The 22,633-nt window shown below is 28.6% G+C and overlaps 2 protein-coding genes across 2 annotated transcripts; one reads left to right on the forward strand and one right to left on the reverse strand.

The window, feature by feature from the left end:
• Positions 1-425: 425 nt before the first annotated feature.
• On the reverse strand, positions 426-1,885 carry GSTU41 (glutathione S-transferase). The gene is made up of 2 exons (NM_001251762.2): positions 1,518-1,885; positions 426-963 (listed from the first exon to the last, which is right to left on the reverse strand). Exons 1-2 carry the CDS (start codon positions 1,830-1,832, stop codon positions 619-621), a joined length of 660 nt encoding a protein of 219 aa, NP_001238691.1. The 5' UTR covers positions 1,833-1,885; the 3' UTR covers positions 426-618.
• An 18,211-nt stretch (positions 1,886-20,096) lies between these two features.
• Positions 20,097-21,291, forward strand: LOC100775553 (nicotianamine synthase). The gene has a single exon (XM_003532906.4). It carries the CDS (start codon positions 20,184-20,186, stop codon positions 21,042-21,044), a length of 861 nt encoding a protein of 286 aa, XP_003532954.1. The 5' UTR covers positions 20,097-20,183; the 3' UTR covers positions 21,045-21,291.
• The last annotated feature ends 1,342 nt before the right edge of the window (positions 21,292-22,633 follow it).

The following is a 22,633-nucleotide window of genomic DNA, read 5'->3' on the forward strand; positions in this document are numbered from 1 at the left end:
AATGTAACATTAATTAATTTCTTTCACTTACTAGTAATCTCTTATTAATGATAGACAACAAAATCTATAAATAAATTAATGATGATATGAGATTAATTCTGTAAAATGATTATTTTCTTTTATTTATTTATTATTTTTCTGTGTAAAATATTTGACTTATTAACAGCTAAATACATAAGGGATCCGATTATGTCTCTATTTTTTTAAGAAGTTGATTTGCAAGTTGTGTTAGATTCTAAAATGGTTAATGGATGCATGAGGTAGTCATTGACTTAGCTTCATCGATCTTGAACCTCTAAAGAATATCTAGGATATACTTTTCTTAAAGATAATATACCTTTCTCTCACACACACAAAACTATTGTGACACATGTATTAACACATTTTTAAATAATTCGATGTTAATCTATGCAAATATATGATAATACGGAAAATACTCTATTGCAAAACCAACAAACACATGAAAGATACATCAGAAAAATTTTAAAACCTACACAATCCAACAGAAAGCATGAAGTTTGGCACATCCAAATGCCTTTTTATTACACAAATATTATTTAGTTGAAAGGTCAAGAACGACCAATACTTCACTATGGCTATTAAGATCCAACATGAAACCTACTCGATGACTAACTTCTTTCTTATCTCCACAACGAACTCATAGACCTTGTGCTGATCAGGAAGAGACTTTGCAACACTCTCTTTCTGTAGGCACCTCTTGGCCCAAGCAACAAACCTGGGGCACTCATTCTCAATGTTGAGGCTGCCAAAAGTCTCATAGACTTTGAACCAAGTGTAGAATGGAACAAGTGCTATATCCACAAAACCAATATTGTCTCCTCCAAAATAAGTCTTATCTCCCAGCTGTTCCTCCAACAATTTAAGGGCCTCTATGAACTCCTTCTTGGCAGCTTCTTTTTCTTCTCCCTTTGATGTCCAAATCTTCTTTCCAAGATCATGTATCTGTTCGACATTAAGAATTAACACCCAATTAGATCATAAAATGTAAGAATGAGAAAAAAGGAGCCACTAATAATAACCAATACACTCATATCTACCATAGTGATACCAGAAGGGATGATAGAGACAATCAAATACATTTTGTTAGACATAAGATCAATCACTTAAAAAGATAATCAAATACTTTTTGCAACATGTTGCTAAAGTAGGCTGAGGAATATTTACCAATAAATAAAACAACAAAAGAACAAAACTAGCAAACACGGAAAACAGCTGAACCACTTAGACAGGTTGTGGAGAATCTAGGGGGAAAAAGGTGTCTAAAGAAAGTTGCTATTTTTTATCCAAATGGGTCCATTTTCCTTTCATTAAACATCTCTCATATTCCAAATTACATCTAAATAACTAAGAAGGGAAAAGTTAATAATAGGAAGCAACATGGGAATAAAACAACCAAATTACATCATCATAATCTAAAAGCATAATATAAAACCAATTGTAGGGAATTACAAGTAACAATCAAAGCATAAAAAGCTTGAAGAACAGAAGAAGGGTACCTTAATGTCAACATAATCAGCCCAGAATCTAGCCTGAGCTCTCTGGTAAGGGTCTGAAGGCAACAAGGGATTTCTGTCATTCCAAACCTCCTCAATGTACTGAACAGCAATGAGGGATTCGGAAATGGGTTTGCCATTGTGGATGAGAACCGGAATCTTCTTGTGAACCGGGTTCATTTGTAAGAGAAGAGGACTCTTGTTCCTCAAGTCCTCTTCTTTGTACTCATATTCGATACCCTTTTCAGCAAGTGCAATCCTGACCCTCATCCCAAATGGACTTGGCCAGAAATCCAGAAGAACCACCTCATCTGTCATAGGGAATGTTCAAGTAATCAAGTTCTAGGAGAACAGAGAAGGATGAAGAAAATTCAAGTAAAAAACTGATTTGTAGTGCAAAAGAAGAAGGTTATGGCCCGCTTATATATAGTGATGAGTACTAGACATTGGCTTATGAAAAATTGACTTTTATGTATAATCAAATGTTCTACTTTAGATACTACCGTATCAAAGAATATTTTAGGATTTTTCTTTGGTATTATTTTCCTTCCTTGGCTTTCTACACGAGCACGTTACTTTCAAAGCTCTGGGACCTTCCGTGTTTAAATTTGATGTTGACTAGAGTCCCCACTCCCCGAGGCATGTCATGGCTTAAGTAAGCAACGTATTTACTTTTTCTTCTGCTATTTATTCATCTTATCTTTTATATGTCTCAATTTTTTTACATTTTTTTAATTCTTTTCACAATATAATATATTATTTTTTATTTTTATACATCTAAGACGCGAATTAATTTATTTTTATACATTCTTAAATAAAAATCTTGAGTTCTAAGTCATAATTATAACTTAAAGATGAAAATAAGTCAGGTGACTAGAAATGAATTTATATTTTAGTCTATTTAATTAAACAGATAAAAAATCTGAATATTCAAAAAATCTTTTAGATTTATTAGATGGTTCTATTTAAAAAATCATAAATAATTATTCATGGTTAATATTATTATTATTATATTAAATTTATTATAATTTATTAAAATGTTTGTCTTGTTAAATGTTGATATTTATAAAAGAGTTAAGTTAAAGCTTATAATTAAGATTATTGAAAATAAATTTATGTCTTAATTAAATATGTTGTTGTAAAATATATTTTTAAATAAGATTATGAATATTACATTAAATTTTGAAATTTATTTTTTAGTAAATCTTAAAAATATATTTATATCATATAAATAAGTTATATTTAATATATATATATATATATATATATATATGTTTTTATTTTTATTTAAATATTAAATTATCACTAAGCTCATAAAATAAATTTATAGACCAGATTAAAGTTTTATGTAGATCAAATTGAAATCCTTACAAAAATCTTAGGCCATAAATTTTTAGCCCGAGCCAGACTCATGATCTAACAAAACTTAATTGGACTCGGTCTATTTTTACCACTAAATACCCGTAGAATGAGTTACAATTTTTACCAAAAGAAATTTTCTATTTATATTTTTTTTTCTCTGTATACTACCTGAGAATATCATTTCTTTTATTTATTTTTAATAGAGAGAATTTTTGTTTAATTCGACCAAAATGTGATGTAAGCAATTACATCATCCAGTTTTTTTACAGAACATCATCCAGTTAGTCACTGGTTAATTTAGCTTAAAATATTTAAATTATATCTTCTATTTTTAATTTTTTAAAATAATCTTTTGATTTTTGTAAAATAATTTTTTATTTTAGTTATTTAAAGATTTGTTTATATTATTTGTTGGGAAGTAATTGTATTAAATGATGATAGCAATAACTTTCATGACCTATTAACTACTCATATTATCAAGAAATTTAATAAGATAATTACATGTAATTGTAATTTTTTTATAAATTATTTTTTTAGTCCTCATCTCATCTATTACAGAGTTGATGATGTTGGCAATGGCGATTTTTTAAAAAAATAGTAATAATTATCATATATACAAAAATAAAGATATGAATATTAAAATATTATAATTTTCAATAAAACTAAAATCAACTAAATCACATTATAATAAAGGCATGCCTAATGTCTCCAACGAAAAATCGAGTGTAAACCCATAACAAGTAGCACAGGTCAGATGCATAATAATAGGGGGACAAAATATTTTTTTAAAGATTATATATATATATATATAATTACAAAATTCAATGGGGGCAAAATATTTTTTTTAAGACTATATATATAAAATTACAAAATTCAATGGGGACATTTGCCCATCCTCAACTCCGAATGGGTCTCCCACTGGATGTTGTAATTGACTATCAGATCTATTGATGATGTGTTAAGACAATTGACATAGATGGTCTCAATCTTATTATTATATCATATGTTATCATTCACTAACGTTATCCATTACCTGATATCAAAATTTAAAATAAAAATTTTAAAAACTAACAAAAATCTCTATTTTACAAACAACAAAAGATTATTCAAGATTTTTATTTTTCATTCTATTTCCTTTTCCTCTCTTTACTACGTGAAAATATTATTATTTTTTATTTTCAATTGAGGCCACTTTTCTTCTAAAAAAAAAAAAAAGAGCACTTTTCTTTTAATTTAATTCAACTAAAGTGCGATGTAAGCAATTACATCATTGGGTCAAGTCAACCGCAAGTTACTTTAGCTTAGAAATATTGAAAAAATGTTTTTCTTTTCCTTCACTTTTTATTATTTAAAAACAATTTAAAATTGACTTTAAAAAATCAAATGAATTAAAAGTTTCAACCTGAGCTGTTAGGAATTTTTTTTTCAATTTCAGCTGTTTTCTCTCATTTTAGTTGTTTAAAAATAAAATTAAATGTTTGAAAAACTAATTAATTTAAATTTAAAAAAGCTTTCTTCATAAAAATAAACTATTTTACAGCATTTTGAGAGCCAATGGGTGAAATTATTGACAAACATCTATTTCGATTTTTTTTAAAAAAATATTTTTTTTATTTAAAGTGATAATAAAAAAAATTTCAACTTGATATTTTTAACAAAACTGAGAAAAGGAGACCTGTCTTTGAAAATTAACAAGGTGACTTGAATATATCTACAAATTACTTGATGTCTTGAAGTAACACCACACCTAGTTGCAACAATAGCAGCACCAATGGTAAGATTTAACGCAACTTTCTCATGCGTAATGCTGTTAGAAACATTCAGCATCTATATAAAAAAAAGTTTGTTTATTCAGCAGTAAAAAAAAAATTGCTTTTCAATTTGCAACTCAATATGATTTTTTAAAAAAAACAATACAAAATTATATATAAAAAAATCCAAAAAAGATGATAAAAGAAAAGAATGTTGAAACAGAGAAGGCCATTTTGATAGTGCTTCCAAAACCCCTTGTCCATTTTTGCTGCAGCAAAGATGCAGAGTTTGTCTCCACCACAACAGTTACTCAGAGGAGACATTACGGACCTGCACCACAACCACCAAGAATTGGCATCAATTGATGTTGTTTTACTTTACTCACCATCTTATTCATTTGTTTTACGTTGCATCTCAAATTGTCTAATTGTATTATTGTTTTGATTTTTTTTTCCTTTTTCAATTCTTTACTTTTATTTGATGCCACTGCTATTTTTCTTGTTTCGCTCTAAGTGTTTGTCATTGGGTCTGGCTCTATTATTATTATTATATCCCATAAATCTTGATTAACTTTTGTTGAGAACCCTAGGTACATTTTAAAGATAAATATTTTTCTCATGATTTATTTCATATCTAATATCAGAATTTAAATATGGAATTATTTTATTAACAAATATAAATCTTACCACTTATTTCAACTGATGTTGGTGTTTTAATTTTTACTAAATTATGTTATATATTTGCATTAGAAAAAAAGCTGGAACTTTAATAATTTTGCAGGATTTAATATTTATCTCAAAATAATATAAGTTGGTGAAATATTGAAATAAAAGCCATGAAATGACATTAACAAAAGTCAGCCAAAAAAAATATTGCATAGCTATTCAAATAATAATGATATCCATTTAAATAAAAGCAAATTTATGATGATAAAAACTTCATTTTACCAAAAGTAAACCGATAGTTAAAATTATTACATAAATCATTAATTGGATATGATATCTCTTCTTAACCATGAAGTTTTGAGACACACTGACGATTTTTTAAAAATTTTCTCTAATATGACATTGTTAAATCCAAATTTTATGCTTACTAATAATAATGCAATCCTGAATATAAGTATTCTATAATTAGTTTATGATTTAGTCGAAATAATTTATTAGTGATAGCAAAAATATTTATTAAATAAAGAATTAATTACATGTAACATCTTCTTAATCCTTAGGTGTTGAGACACAAGTTGATGACTTGATGTTTTAAATTTTCTCTTTAAAATGACACTATTAAATAAAATTAAATTGGTACAAAAATAAAAATTTCAGAAATTTAAAAGGCATGAAAATAATATAAAAAATTAGAAAAACATCAACACAAATATTTTCTAAAAAATAAATACTTAATTTTGATTTTCTATTACACCTGAAAATATATAAGAATAAAGAGGATCACTCTTGTGGAACTAAAGAATAAAAATAAAAAAATTAATTCTCCTTTTATATATTAAGAAAATATAATTTTCACTGAAACAAAAACCCGTCATAAAATAAATCTTTGCCAATTTTTAAATATTTTAAGTCCGATAAATATTTTTAAAATTATAAATAATTTACTTAATTAATTAGATGTAAGTGTAGCTGTCTTTGAACAGATGTGGTAGGGGGACGATAAGGTACGTGCCAGTACTTTCTCTACATGCACTTTACTCTCAATCCCGAAGATTATTTTTCAAAGGCTTTCACGGTTTCCCCTAAAATAAATATATATTGTAAAAATAAGATCAATCTAATGACTATTATTTGTGGGGTACCATAAACCACCGATCAACGTGGTGCACCGTAGATGTCGTCTTGTTTCCGATCCACTGTACTTTTATTTTTTTATTAAAAGAAACGTTTATACAAAAGCTGTGATATTTGCTTTCTACACTTTGCTTTTGAATGAGTTACTCGTCCAGTTTTTACCAAATTCAATTGCAAATTAAATTGTTTATCAATTTTATTTAAAATATATTTTTCATTTTCATAAAATAAAATAAAAACAAGTTAAAATTCTGGGAAACTGTATCAGTCTAAAATTTAATTTATTTTTTAAAACTTCAAGTAAACAATATGCAATATTTAACGTTAAATTAGACAAATTAATCCTAACAATTCGAATATTTCAATTAATTTTTATAATATAGTAATCATTATTTTAATTAATAAGTCATTTTATTCGGATACTGTTAAGCCTTTAATAGAATGACATCACGAAATCTCAACATTTTTTTAAGCTTAGGATATGCTTCATTTGTTCAAATTTATGATACATGACATCTTTTTTTTTCATGGGACTACACAAATTAATCAGATAATGATAGAATAAAAATTAAATTTTTTATTACTTATAAAATCATGAATAACTTTTTTTTTAAGTTATATTATCAACTACTTAACTTGTATGTGCCCTGTATTTTAATTTAAATTTTCATAAAATATAATAATAATGTAAATTATATTAAAATAATTAATATTAAAAATATATTTTTAGTAAATTTTATATTAGCATGCTTGTGTTGTCAATTTATAATCAAAATAATGCACATTATAAAAAATTGTATGTAATTCAAATATTTATTTTATGTTTTTCTATTTATCCTATACCGTATAGGGTAAAAAAACAACAAGCTTATTTGTATGAAATTTTGTGTGAATCTCAACAATCTTCGGCGTTGTGTTCCCTCAAACGGCGTCGTTTCGAGCGTTTTAAGCGTTGTTCGGAGCATGGGGCGTACTGCGTGTGGACACCAAAGTCCGTTGGGAGGGAAGAAAAGAAGAGCAACTCGACGGTGGAAGCTTCGCGTTCGGAATTTGGCTCTGAGGAGCCACAGTCACGGAAATGATAGTAATAATAATAATAATAAACAACAACAGCAGCAACAGAAAGAACTCAAAGAAGTGGTGTTTCAGATTCCGAAGAACAAAGTGGCAGCGAAGCCTCTGAACGGAACAAGAGCAATTGGTTGAACTCAATGGCCTTGGTTGGAATTTGCGTCCCTTTTTATTTTTCGAACTTAATTAAAAATTAAACAATACTTATTATTTAATTATTCCATTCATAATAACAGAAACACAACAAAAAAATATATAAAATAAGAATAAAAGTATTAAAAATAATTAAAGTTTTAAACATTTACAATTAGATTCTCTCGATAAAGTTATCAAGGTTTAAAAATTAATAGATCATAACTAGACTTGTCATTAATATCATATCTATGTGAGGCTTAGTTACAATATTAACTAGGTTAATGTGTGAAGCACCTCAAGTGGATCCTCCACTATTAGATCGTTGCTGAAGTAGTGACATCAAAGTTTGGTATTGTTGTGGGAGTGACTTGATATTCTGATTCTGTCTCTTGATTGTTATTGGCATTAGACTCCTCTCTTATAGCATTATTGATTGAACTATTTTGAATTTTGTACAACTTGTGTCCAATGGATATCCATGTTTCATATAACATTCATCAATTGTGTGTTCATTAATTCTACAATGTGTGCATACTTTATCATTGTTATTACTTTTATCCCCAAACCTTCCTCTACCAGAACCTCTACCTCTTTTTCCTCCTCAATTAGAAAAGAAATTAGGAGGATAACCATTCTTTTTAAAATAATTATCCTTTGTATGATAATCTTTGCCACAATAAGTACATGAATTACTTGATCGGGAAACAACATTAACTACACTCAAATTACCTAGAGCATTAGCATTATTAGATTGTCTCTCCTGCTAGACAATAAATGAAAACACCTTGTTTATAACAGGAAGTGGATCAATCATCAAAATGTTTGATTTCATATGACTGTATTGATCATTTAAACCGCATAAAAATTGCATAATCTAATCCTAAGTCTTGTTTGTTTCACAGTTTTTAAAGCATCACAAGAGTATTTTGTAGCACAAGTGCAAATAGGTTTTGGCCTATAATTCTCAAGCTCATCCAAAATAACCCTTAATTTAGTGAAATAATCAATAATACTAGTGTCACCTTGCTTAATTGAAGCAAGTTCTTGTTGTAAATAAGAAATTCTCAAAAGATCACCTCGTGAGTACCTTACCTTTAGATCCTTCTATATATCCATAGTATTATCCATCCAAAGAATACTCTTGTCGAATCGATGTTGATACTGAATGTACAAACCAAGACACCATCATGTTGTTACATCTTTTCCATGTTGGATATAGAGCATGAGTAGCAACTAGTTTGTAGATTGAGCCATCAACGAACTCAACCTTTATTTCGCATTCAAAGTAGTGAACATCGATCTTCTCTAAGAATTATAATTTGGGGATCCAATTAAGGCGAAACCAATGTTGTGACTAGACTTTCACTTGGATGTAGGTAGTAAGGACTGTGTATGTTGAGGGATTGATTCAACTCTTCACTCATCTTGTGAGAAAAACAAGAACAATAGAACAAAACGATAGAAAAAGATCAAAATAACTAATAAATAATTATGTGAGGGATAAACTATCAAAGAAAGAGAATGGCACGACAGAGCTCTTCAATATACCATCATAAAATCGAATAGAAGCATGAAGAAATTGAGTATAAGCAAAAAAGAGTTTTGTGAGGAAGAAGATAAGGAATTTGTGATAAAAAAACAACTTTGATTCAATGAATTATTAGTTCTGTGTAGTTTAATTGTTAGTAGAAGCTTTTATACATAGAGGAAGTTAGTTACAAGTCTAACTAACTACTAACAACCATAATCAACTATCAACTACTTTTTAACCATAGTTGGTTCTCTAATGATTGACTTCTAACATGACTAATATATAAGTACTTATTAAGAAATTTATCCGAGATATTAGTTAATGAATATGTGGAGTAGCTGAAATATCGTTATGTACATGCTCTACGAAAATCTTCATTTCTATTCCGTTCAGAGAAAATAGACAAACGGACGAATGTCTATATTCTGTAACATTTTGTTTTCATTTTTTTAGTTTCTGTATATTTTAAAGTTACAAAATTAATTTCCGTACTTTTTAATGAAAAATAATTATTTTAATATGAATGTGGGACTAATTAAATTAATTTAAACATAAAATTTAGCTGTACTTAATAATTTAAAAATTAGTTCCATCAAAACCAATTTAATTAAACTTTAAAACCATCAACTACTTATGGACTCGTGAAACTTGATCAAATCTGTTTCAATTTTAATAAAAAGAAAAATAGAAACATGGCCTAAAAGCGGCAGGGTCCACTATTGTCATATTGATGAATGACTTTTGTTGGGCATTGTTATTCCCACACCTCTATTATTCTAAGTTCACCCTTCTTATTATAAGAAATTGAAATGACAAATTAATTCAACCCTCCCGCTACCCCCTTAAAAAAAATCCCTCTCACCCTATCTTCCTTCGTCAACCACATCGCACATCGTCATCCTCGTCATTGTTGAGTAGCCGCTATATCAAAAGCTTCCCCATTTGTATGTCTTCTTCAGTTTTTCATCCCAAGTGAACTCTAACTCGATTTTTTTTCACGATTTCAATGTAACGGAAATATGTGTTTGATACAGAATTGAAACACATGGTTTTTTTTTTTAGTTTTTATTGAGATAATTATTTAGTTTAAGTCAACATTTAGGACAATTACTAAATCCATAGTTAATTAATAATAACCTAAATGTTTCGTTTAGGACAATATCATGATCTATTGACTAAGCATGTGAATTTTTTTTTCACAAAAATCCATATATTTAGACAATTTGTAGTTTTTGCCTGAATTACATAGTGCTTGTAATAAAAAAGATTTTGTTAAACTTTTATTGAACCTAATTACATATGGTTGAACTTTTAAGTCTGTCACATATAATAATTGATGGTCATAGTCTGATATAGTTGGCTAGAGTTCACATCACAGAGCACCTGATGTCACTGATGTCCTAATTAGAGATATAAATGATGTTGTATGTAGAGCTTGTTGATGCACCAAAGGAGTCAGTTGTTGCTCCTTAGGTTGTGGTTGTTACTGCTAAGGCCACTGAGCCTGTTGCAAAAAGCTGACAAACCACGGACTCTTGGCCTTTGCATAACTATTTGTCTTGAGGTCTTATGTGGACCATATTGCCCTACTGGCAGTTTAATATTAGGTTTGAACCCCATTAATTTACCAAGGAAAAATACACCTTAGTTATCATTATACTAAACTGCTAAACTATAGCTAATAGTAAAATTAAATAAATGCTAATACTAAATAATTTTTTTATGGTTTTAAAGTAATAAGGGCTTGATACTGCAGGCTTTTTCCAGCTCTAAGAAAAAAGAATAGGATAGTAGTGAAATGAAAGACACACACACATATATATATATATATATATATATATATATATATATATATATATATATATATATATATATGCTAACATTAAACTCCTTTCAAATACTCTCCATCTGTACTAGGCTCGGTTCAAAAGTTTTCTTTCTTGTTCAAGTGCTCTTTGTGAACCATTTTTTTTGTAGACCAAGCGTGGTTCATAACCTTACTTAATTAGAACAATATTTCTTGCATGAGATAACGTCCTAAATATCTCATCAATACTCAACAGTCAATACATTATAAATATATCCAACAAAACCCAAGTGATTTTGGAACATGTACACCGTGCATATCTCAGTTAAATTCCCCTGTTAATTGAATCTGCATGCATGCTGATTAATTAGTACACTTCAAGAACACGGAAGAACTAATGCTTCTGCACATGCAAATTCTCATTGCGTAACTTGATAAAAAAAAAAACTAATAAACTAATAATTAGCATTCGTGGATAACAAAAAATTAAGTAGCTCGATCTGGCAACCTGATTCTGATCACAATTTAATCACACTCATTCTTGGATGAGATTTGGATAGTGATAAAGATGAGCTACACACTCCCCATGTGAAACTTTGCTTTCATTCTGATGGAAACAAACAATCTTTCACTTCAATTCACCACCAACGCCGTGTTGATGCGGTTAAGGTTTCAAACCACACTCTCCATGGTCCCTCCACCCATGCCAAAAATCAATATAATGTTGCAGACACCCACTTTTTGTGATCAATGTGCAGAGCTTTAGGACAAAAAATGCTATTAATACTAACCCTCTTCCACCACCAATCACACTGCTACCGTACCTAGCAGCAGAGGCCAAGAGAGCCTATTGGTGAAGCATGTGAATATGCCGTTTCACAAATAGCATATCACAAGTCTTGCACCATGGAAATTCCATATTTGGGCCTCGAGTCCTACTCAAATATGCAGCAGGTTCCTTTCAATTAATTAGCAAGTACTGTACAAGCTAAAATTTTCCACAGGCTACAAGAGTGTCAAACATGTACATGCATTGTTAATAATGTTTCAGTTTAATGATCTGAGTCTCAAATATTAGAAGAAGGAAAAAACATTCTTTTCTTAGTCTTAAATGTAAAAAAAAAATGTATTCAATTTATTTTATTTAATGTTATTATTTCTAAAATATTCTATTGATGTTTTAATTAGTTTTAATGATTTCTTTTTTATTTATATATCAAATTTTAATAAAAAATAATTTAGAGAAAAAATTAATTTTTGATTAAAATTAATACAATTAAATGTGATTCACTAATTTTCTTATATAATTAGCTTAAATTATTTTTTTTTCTAATATTTGAGGCTCGATCAAGGAATTATTGTTAAGGTGAGGGCTTAAGCTTAATATGTATCATAACTTTTTTTAAGTTCAAAGGCGAGAGTGTGTATTATTAAAATACATATTATTTACGGATTTACCAATACTAATAATAAAACTGTTCAAATTTTATTTACCAAACATAGTAATATGTATACACCAAAGAACATTCGAGACTATATATATAAATTTGAGTACATTTTTTTTAGAAGTTAAAAATTGTACTAAGAGAATATATAATAGATGGAGACTTTGATACATTTTAATTTTGAGTACAAGAGGAGACTCATATATAGTAGGTTTTACAAGCAAATTACTGGGGATTAAACATGCATGGAAACTTACAATTTATGTCTTACGTACCGCTTAATCAATTAAGTTAGTTAATTGAATCGAGGGAAGAGAGGATAGGATGGGGTCCCTTTATAAAGACATTGTTTGAAATTCCCACGTGAGCGGTCACACTTATGGAATTGTATATAGGTGACATTGATTTGGGTCATTTTAAAATTAAGATAGGTATGTTAGGATTATCCCAATATGATTAGATGAACACATCAAATACATATGCTTTAAGTTACTTGGATTAATTGGTAAGACATCATTCTTATTAGAAAATATAAAATTAGTTGGATAGTTAAGAAGAAAAAAAAAAGAAAAAAATCACAAGTTTAAATCATCCTGTTAAAAAAAACTTAAAATAAACATTTGTTGATAAAAAAAAAATCATTCTTATTATCTTAATTAAGGACATAACTTCAATTTGAAGATTTGATTGATCAATAATTTGTAAATACTTCTAACCATTGGAAGTTTGTCCTGATCTTGGTGTCATATCTGTCCTAACTATGGTATAAGTCTCTCAAACCCAACTCATGTATTTTTTCCTGCAGTGAATGAAGAAGCTGTTAGTGCCGTATATATGTAGTTAACATAATATGGATTATTAGGGAAGAGAAAAAATTCAGAACACTATATGCAAAGATCTTTAAATTAAGAATCCAATTTCTATGTTGTTTATAAATCAATGTCACATACAAGACCTTAGAAGTCTGTGCAGTGTAGAAATTTTGGGCTACCCCAGAAGATGGGGCATTCTTGTCACAAAAGCTACTGCCATACCTACGTACAGCATGTGCCCTCTGGCTTTGCATTACGTACGTACAGTATAGCATAGGAATGAAAATGAAAGGGCTGCAATGCAATTGATTCTACCGAATCTACCCAATAGGAATTGCCCCACATTGTGACCGACCTTTGAAACAGTGCCAAATAATCTCAATCCAAACGATGCGCCACACCAATTACTCAACCTTATAAATGGACCTCATCTCTTCATTTTCACCACCACCTTTACCTAACTCTTTCTTTTCTCTTATCACAAATCAAACACTACACCATAGTTCCTTGTTAATTTCTTCTCTTGTTTATTACTTCATTTCACTATAATATTTCAGGGTGAAATGTCCAAGTTGAGAAGTGCAAGGCTCACCATGGAGGTTGCTCCACCAAGATATGTGTCGGTTACCCGGTGCCGGGTGAAGAAAATGCTGGACACCATTAAGGAGGAAGAGAATGATTTTGCTGCTGACAAACGTTTCTCTTCACCATCTTGTGGCTCTTCCTCTCTAAGCCTTATAGAGAGGCCAGTTTTCTTGAAGAACTTCTAGCTAGCTAGCTAGTTACGTTGTTCCACAAAATATTATATAAACAGAAATTATTGTGTGGTTTGAAATCACCACGTATTTATGTTTCAGTCAATTTTCACATGATATGTAGTCAAGTTTTATTAATTTTTTTATACATTAGAAAATTTTACTGCATCTTAGGTGAGAATTGACCAGGATCATGGATGCGCAATATTAACGGTCATCTCTTTTCATATAATAATTTCTTGTTAGTTTTTCTGTGTGTGGTTTTGAGGAGAATAAAAGAAGCATATGGTTTGGTTTTTATATTGCCAGTGCTCAGCGGCTGAATCAAATAAAATGGCAGGAGAATGAACACCACTTGGGTTAATTATGACATTAACGTGCTGTTTCTCTGAGGGGATGAACACCACTTAGTTATGATGACAATGTGCTATTTATCTTTTTGTCTTTTTGAATTCTTTCATTTATTTTGCTCGAGTACTGTTCATTGGGGTTTTTCATCCAGCATTTGCATTGTGATTTCCCCCTTCTTATGTAGCTGTTCTTCTAATTGTTTATGGCTTTTATATAACAGTAGGCACAGATGAATCCCAAGGATATGTATCCACAATGATGATGTGAATTACTTCCTGTGTATATAGCCATGGACATGGAGTAAGGTCTTAATAAAGGGTCTCTAATATTATTTTGCTATGCCAGTTTGCTTATCAGTGAACAACCTATTTAACCATGATCCATTTCAGTCACACTGTACTTTACTTTTTAATTCCTTCTATATGCATTTTTTTAATCATGTTATTTATATCAACGAGCAACAGATTTAATTGATAATTAATCTTAATATAGAAATTTGACCGATCAGTTTTAATACATTTTTTAATTATGTATTTTACATAATTTATAAGAGAATTAAATAATGAAAAAAATCAAATTAACATAATCTAGATAACATTGTACTACTAATTAATTAATTTACTAACCCTAAAAGTAGCTTCAAAAGAACAAGAGTTTCATGTTCGATCCTAATAAATTTATGGGTATGAGCTGAAGTCATAAATAACATCTTATATACAAATATTTTAAAATGAAAATATATATTTAGGGATGTCTATAAATTGATCCAATTCAATGAAAAAAAAAATCAATTCAAAAAATTGAAAATCAAAAAGTAATTTTTTATGATAAGAAATAGACTATGCATCAACAATGTAAAATAGTTTTATACATTATTATATTCAATCACAAAGCATCACATGTATATATGATAAACTTATTAAGTTTTATTATAATTATCTTAAAAGTCAATGTACAACTATGTATATTATCATATATATGATTATTAATCTCATTTTTTATAGATTTGATCAAATTTCATATTAATTTTAAAAATTAATTCAAATTGAACTTATGCATTAATATATATTCTTATTTATAAATTAGTTATATGTTTACTTTTTTATTTCTTATGTATTTTTAAAATTATGATAACTTATACTTATTTATAAAAAAATGTATTTCCTTAAAGATAATTTTTTTTAACGATCTAAAGGTACATATATATTAGGGATGATCATAAGTTTGGTCTAATCTACAAACTCAATGAATCTAAACCAAATCAAATTCAGCAATCAATTTGATTCAGTTTATTAATTTGGTTTGGATTTAATTTTCTAAAACTCAAATAGTTTGGTTGGGTTTTTGGATTGGAGAATTTGAAACCCATATAAAGAAACCAAACCAATTGATCCGAACAGTACACAATATTTTGCTTTTTATTTTAGTTTTGTTGTCATATTACAAATCATATTTTTATTTTATAATTTATAATGCAATACAATTTTTATTTCGTTTTGTTAGTTGTTACTTGTTAGATAATTGAAGGTTGTAAGTGTTTTTTTTGGAAAACTTACTGATATTGGAAAATATATTATAGTTGTTGCTAGTGCTAGTATTTTGGCTACTACTATTAGATAGCTACTATTGTAATTTTTTTAAAGGAAAAAACTTTATGATATTATAGTTTCCTATTCATGAGTATAGTCTTTTATTTAACAATCTGATTTTTTATTATTATTAAATCTAAAACACCATCGGAATCAAATCAAATCATCCGATTGGTTTGGTTCTGGTTATGATAAATTGTTAGTTTTGATCGGAAAACCATCTAAGTTGTATATTTTTTTAATAATATATATTTGAATGATTATACTATTATTAGTTACATAATGACTTATAAATGAGATATTTTTTTACTTCAATATAAAAGAATGAGATATTTATTTGACACAGTTTTAACATATTTTATAAAAGATGTATCATATTTTCATCTAATTTACTCTTCTTCTATTGTCTATCATCAATAAAATATATTTTATATTCTTAAAAGTGTTAGTTATAAATTGGAAAGCAAATTAAATATATAAACGATCATAAAACGTATAGTTTCTTTCAAACATTTTGCCATGAAAAATCATTAATATATATCATAACATCAACATTAGGACGTAGAAGGGATACTTAGTACTTTTTTTCAGCATAAATTATATTTTCTACTATCTTATTTTGATACTCTTTTTTCCCTTTAAAATATAGAAATACAACAGGATAATCAATGGATTCTTATAATAGCAATGAACAGTCATCAAACTTTTACTCTAAAGAAAATTAAAAAATAATTTGTGACTCACTGCAATTGAATGATTAGCAAAATTAAAAATTAAAAATACTAAAAAATTGAGTTTAAAAGAATTAAGTTTTGAAAACTTCCACAAATCATTCCCATTAAGAAGTCAAGAAATAAATTTCAAAATTAATTGATTATTTTAAAATTGTATACAATTATTTTGGGTCTTTGGTCGTCATCCGTTTGGCATAGGCCCAACACCGGCCTTGAAGAGTAGCCAAGATAAAATATACATCATTTTAATATCTATAGACTAAGATATATATAAGAATTGAATTAAATATTAATGTCAAAAATAGACTTTTTTTTTTCACAGAATGCTAAAAATAGAGTTTAATATTCTTAATGCATTGTTAATATATAATTTTTTTATATTATTATTTAGAGTAAATTATACCGACATTTCTTAAAAAAAATTAAAATGATACAGGAACTTTTGGTTTTTAAATTGTAATCCATAACTTCAATTGTGGCTGCAATATAAAGTTTTTTTTTAACTCACCGTAATTAACCAGACGTATCATCGGCTACATTTTCCTATATTACTCGTAACGTAAAAGTTTTTTTCTTTTTCTTACTGCAACCGACCGCAATGTAAAATCATGGATGGTGCGTGCTGAAAATTGGTAAGTATTGTGGATGACGATGCATCAAGTTAGGTAGGATTTCATGGTGCAGTGTGGTGAAGGTATGCTTTAATTAATTAATTTGTTCATCCTTATTTTATATTTTTAATAAGTTTTAATTAACCATTTAGAATTGAAATAATGTATTTAAATTAGTGTTTTTTCCAAACACTCCTAACTTGTTGATATTTGGACACATATCCAAAAATTATAAATATTTTATTAATAAAAAAAAGTTGACAATCACCCCTAAATAGTAAAATAAACTCTCGAACACCCAGTGAAGTAATATAAGGTATACTATTTTATTATTTAACATATTTAATGAAAGATAAACAATAAATTATACTCGTATTTTTTGTATTTTTTTTCAAATTACACTCAATACTCTCCTTATTTTTACATTACTTTTATTCCTTTCTGTTAACATTGTTAACTAATATTAATTGAAATATGTAAGCAAACGAAATTTGCTTTAATATTTTGTTAAATACTCAATAATAAATTAACAATTGACCTTATGAATGAATCTTTCTTGAGCCAATAACAGTCATTTGACTCTTATTCCATTGTTGCTAGCACTTGAAGAAGATGTAGCTCTTGATTGAGACATTATATTAAACACTTAACCACCAAAAATAAATATTTTAAAGAAAATGAGTTAAAAACACAAATGCATGAGCAAAATACTAAAATTTGAAGCAAATGATCATCTTCAATCAACAACTATTACTAGAAACACATCCAACAAAAACGTAGCAACCGAACGATCCAACACTCACAAAAAAAATGAACGACGACAAAGAAGAAGAAGAAGAAGAAAAAGAAGAAGAAAAAAGTGTTAACACATGCGTACCAACAAAATAAGTCATATCCAACAAAAAGTTGGGTTCATGTCCAATTAGACAAAAAAGAAAAAGAAGGAAGAGTGTTAAAATATTTTCAAGTTAAAAATGATATCATGTTTTTTATGGAGTTAAGAGGAAGAAGATAAGAATATTTAAGACACAAATTTTCATTAAAAATTATGTGACCAACATATGCCTACTTCCTGTTAAATTATTGAATGATGTTAATGAAGGAGAATCTCGATGTAATGTGAGTTAAACATATTAAAAAAAAATTCATAGGATGCAAAAAACGAAGGGTATCAAATGCAATTTAAAAAAAATACGAAAGATGCGAATATAATTTACTCAAAGATAAATAAATAAAAATATATAAAAATGTGGAGTGATATGTGTATCATTGTCCTTTATTAATACCTTTTATATTTTTATCTCTCTTTTCTTATCACATCATATTACTAACTATATCAATTATTTATCTTTTTTTTCCTTCTTATCTCTCTAAAGATATAAATACGCCAAATTCAAAGAGTGTCCAAGAATAAAAAAACTTTAAAAGACTCATGTTAATATTTGTTCGAACTTTGCTTAAGTTCACCTATAGATGAATTTAGTTTCAGTATACTTACACGCGTGGTGATGCAGACACCCCTAAACTTATTGATAAATAGCATAGCATGTGATAAAAAACAATCTTATACTCTTGTCTGATTATTAATTTTATGTTTTTTTAGAAGATTAATTTTATGTTATTCCTTTGTTTTTTATATATTAAAGTATTGTTTTTTCAAAGATCTTCAATTGCTGACTTGCATGCGCCATGCCGCAGCAGGACTTCAAGCCTATATAATATTCACCTTCTCGTATATAATGACTTAGTGTGAACACAGATATGCTTCCACCTTCTCATTCTACAGAAGGTGTGTGAAAAGAACTTAAGATACCATCTCTGATGATCAATTAATTTCAGTAAATTTAATAGTGAGAGACTTGCAACATCCACACGCCTGAAGGTCCACTACCCCAAATAGACAATTTTTTAATCAATGCTTTATCACAATTTTTTTCGTAATATTTGTAACCAACCACGCACTGTATTATGATTAATTAGGATTGGAAATAGATTGAATTAAACTAAACTTTAGACACGCAATTCTGTTAAATTAAATATTCGAAAAAAATAACTTTAATTGTCTTCATATGGATCACCAAACTTGTTACTTAAACTTTATAAGATTTGAACCAAACCTATTACTTAAACATAAGGTACGAGTCTAACTATTTGTTTGATATAATAATAATAATAATGGATGTTTAATAAGCATGTAGTCTAAAAGATATATATTGGTATCTACTCAAAATCATTCTTGATATAATTTTTGAAATAATGATATTATAAAAGTTAATAAATTTATTATATATAATAATAATTTATAATTAAATAACGTACGGCATAAGGATGACTACACTATTTGAGTATATTGTATGTATTATTTATTCATATTATTAAGGGAAATAATAATTAGCATCACACCGTTAATCAAAAATGAAAAGTTTATATTAAAATATATTTTTCCCCAGCACAGTTTCCAATGTATTGATAGCTAGTATAATTTCTAGTAAAAGCTCAATATATTAATTTCTCAATACGTACCTTTAGGATAATAATAATAGTAATAAAATAAACGGACTTATTAATTTCTTCCACCTTATTTGTGATGTATATTTTGTGCAATTCCAATATTCAGATGATGATTAGATAACACCTATATATCTATCACCATCATGTATCCAGGTGATTACAATCTTGAAGGCATGAAACACCCCTTTGTAGTTGACCAGTACATGGATTTCAGAATTCCAACATCATTAGACAATGTCCAACAATAACAATAATGACCTTTCGATCCATGCCCATGCAACTATAAATAGTTTATGCCTTCTCTACTTTTTCCACAAGGCAAATACAAAACCCTAGTGTTCTACTCTAGTTAAAGTTCATCTCTCAACCTTATACTTCAATTCATTTCAATTTTCAACCCAATAATGGCTGCTTTCCAAAGCATCAACAACATTGAAACTCAACAAATTCCACCAGAGCTCCTCATATCTCAAATCATGCAACTCCATGCAAGCATCTCCAAGCTTGAATCCCTAAGGCCATGCAAGCAAGTCAATAGTCACTTCACCCACCTAGTGAAGCTTTGCACCCTCCCTTCAACCATTGACATCGAAGCCTTGCCCAAAGAGGTGCAAGACATGCGTGATAGCCTCATTAACCTAAGTGGCCACGCCGAGGGGCTCCTAGAGCTCGAATTCTCGACCTTCATAAGCCTCACACCTGAGCCAATGAAAAATGTAACCCTATTCCCTTATTACGGGAACTATGTCAAGCTAGCCAACATGGAGAGCAAAATCCTCAAAGAAAACGGGGTTTTGAGCCCTAAGAAAGTGGCCTTTGTAGGGTCAGGGCCAATGCCACTCACCTCCATCGTCATGGCCACTCACCACATGGAATCCACACACTTTGACAACTTTGACATCGACGAAAAGGCGAACGAGGTGGCACGAAAGATCGTGGCTTCGGACTCGGCCCTCGAGAAGAGGATGAAGTTTGAGACACAGGATGTGATGGAAGTGAGGGAGAGATTAGGGCAATATGATTGCATCTTTCTGGCTGCGCTTGTGGGAATGAGTAGGGAAGCAAAAGTGAAGATTTTGGGACATATAAGGAAGTATATGAAGGAGGGAGGGACTTTGCTTGTGAGAAGTGCAAAAGGGGCTAGGGCTTTCTTGTACCCTATTGTTGAGGAACGTGACATGGTGAATTTTGAGGTTCTTACCATCTTTCACCCCACAAATGATGTGATCAACTCAGTTGTTCTTCTTCGCAAGCCTAAAGCTTAATTAATTGGGCTCGGTAACCACACCCAAGTTGTTGTTTGTTCTATATCTACTTCAAGAAGATCAGTGCTGTGAAGTTAATTTTTATGTTCCAATGTGTTTTGTTGTTGTTGAGGCGGGGTTTACTTTATTCTATGCTTTACTTATACTCACTTAACATGCTGTTGTTCAGTGTCCTCTAATGGTTATGATGATTAATAGTATGTGTATCACTAAAAGTTTTAATAAATAAGCGCTACTGTTCTCAAAAGGCAATGAGTTATTATTTTCTTTATTAAATTTGGTTTAATTACTCTTTTGATCCATATAACTACATTTTAGTCCTTATAGTTTTAAAGTGGTTATTTTAATCCTTATAATTTACATTTTAATTCTCTTTTAGTTCCTATAGTTTGAAAATGATTTTTTAGTCTTTATAATTTATATTTTAATTCTCTTTTAGTCCCTATAATTTGAAAGTGATTTTTTTAGTCTCTATATTTTATATTTTAATTTATTTTTAGTCCTTACCATCAAAATTGAGTAATATTATCAATTATAATTAACTACAAAAATATTAGTAACTAATTCGTAATTAATTTATCGCAAGATAATTTATAATAAAAATAATTGATAATTTATAATTAATTTGTAACTAATTATTTTTATATATTTTTTTGAAATAAGGACTAAAAGGTAATTAAAATATAAATTATAGGAACTAAAAAATTATTTTCAAATTATATGGACTAAAAAAGAATTAAAATACAAACTATAAAGACTAAAAAGATTATTTTTAAATTATAGGGACTAAAAGAATTAAAATGTAAACTATAAAAATTAAAAAAAATCACTTTCAAAACTATAAAAACTAAAAAATTAGAATCGTGAAACTATACGAATCAAGATTTTCATCACATTTTTACTTAATAGTTTATACACATTACCTCTACGTGTAGTAAAAATCTTGCATAGGACGGCACAAATCAATCGAAAGCGTGAGTGGGGAGTATTTGCTGCAAAGCATTCTCTTCCTCTCATCTGTATAGTGTGCACCTTTTCTCGGGTATTTTAATATTTTCACGGTCCATTTTGACAGTTCAAAGCCTTGGTTACATAATTATGAAGAACCTAGAGCAGTATGATAACCATATATATAACACGTATGATTTTTAGTCAAGTTAAACTCCCTTACACCATATGTATTTTAACAATGAATTTTGTTTCACAATCCTGATATTGCAACATTGAGGCTACTATTCATATTCCACTTCTCGCGTTAAATTCTTGCAATATTTGAAGAATATGACATGGACGTTAATGATATGATGATTACGATTAATACTTTTATATAATTATTCTTCATTCTTCATCCTAGGGGTCATTTACCAACCTATATTTTGTTCAGTATTAATTTGGGCCTACATTGTTATGATGCACGCACTTCTATCTTTTGGGTGATGTTAGGTACACCAATTTTATTATTTATGCATCTAACATTTTTTGTTAATTCCAAAATTATCCTATGATTGATCCATATATTTATACGAATAAACTTGATCCGTAAATATAATTTAAACATACAAATCAACTTGATTCGTATCATTCATACA

Source organism: Glycine max, chromosome 8 (genome assembly GCF_000004515.6).
Source record: "Glycine max cultivar Williams 82 chromosome 8, Glycine_max_v4.0, whole genome shotgun sequence".
Classification (NCBI taxonomy): domain Eukaryota; kingdom Viridiplantae; phylum Streptophyta; class Magnoliopsida; order Fabales; family Fabaceae; genus Glycine; species Glycine max.

Coding starts and splice junctions, on each gene's coding strand:
- GSTU41 (NM_001251762.2), bottom strand. CDS start 1,832: ATGACAGATGAGGTGGTTCTTCTGGATTTCTGGCCAAGTCCATTTGGG. Junction 964..1,517: donor CTGATTATGTTGACATTAAG/GTACCCTTCTTC, acceptor AATGTCGAACAG/ATACATGATCTTGGAAAGAA.
- LOC100775553 (XM_003532906.4), top strand. CDS start 20,184: ATGGCTGCTTTCCAAAGCATCAACAACATTGAAACTCAACAAATTCCA.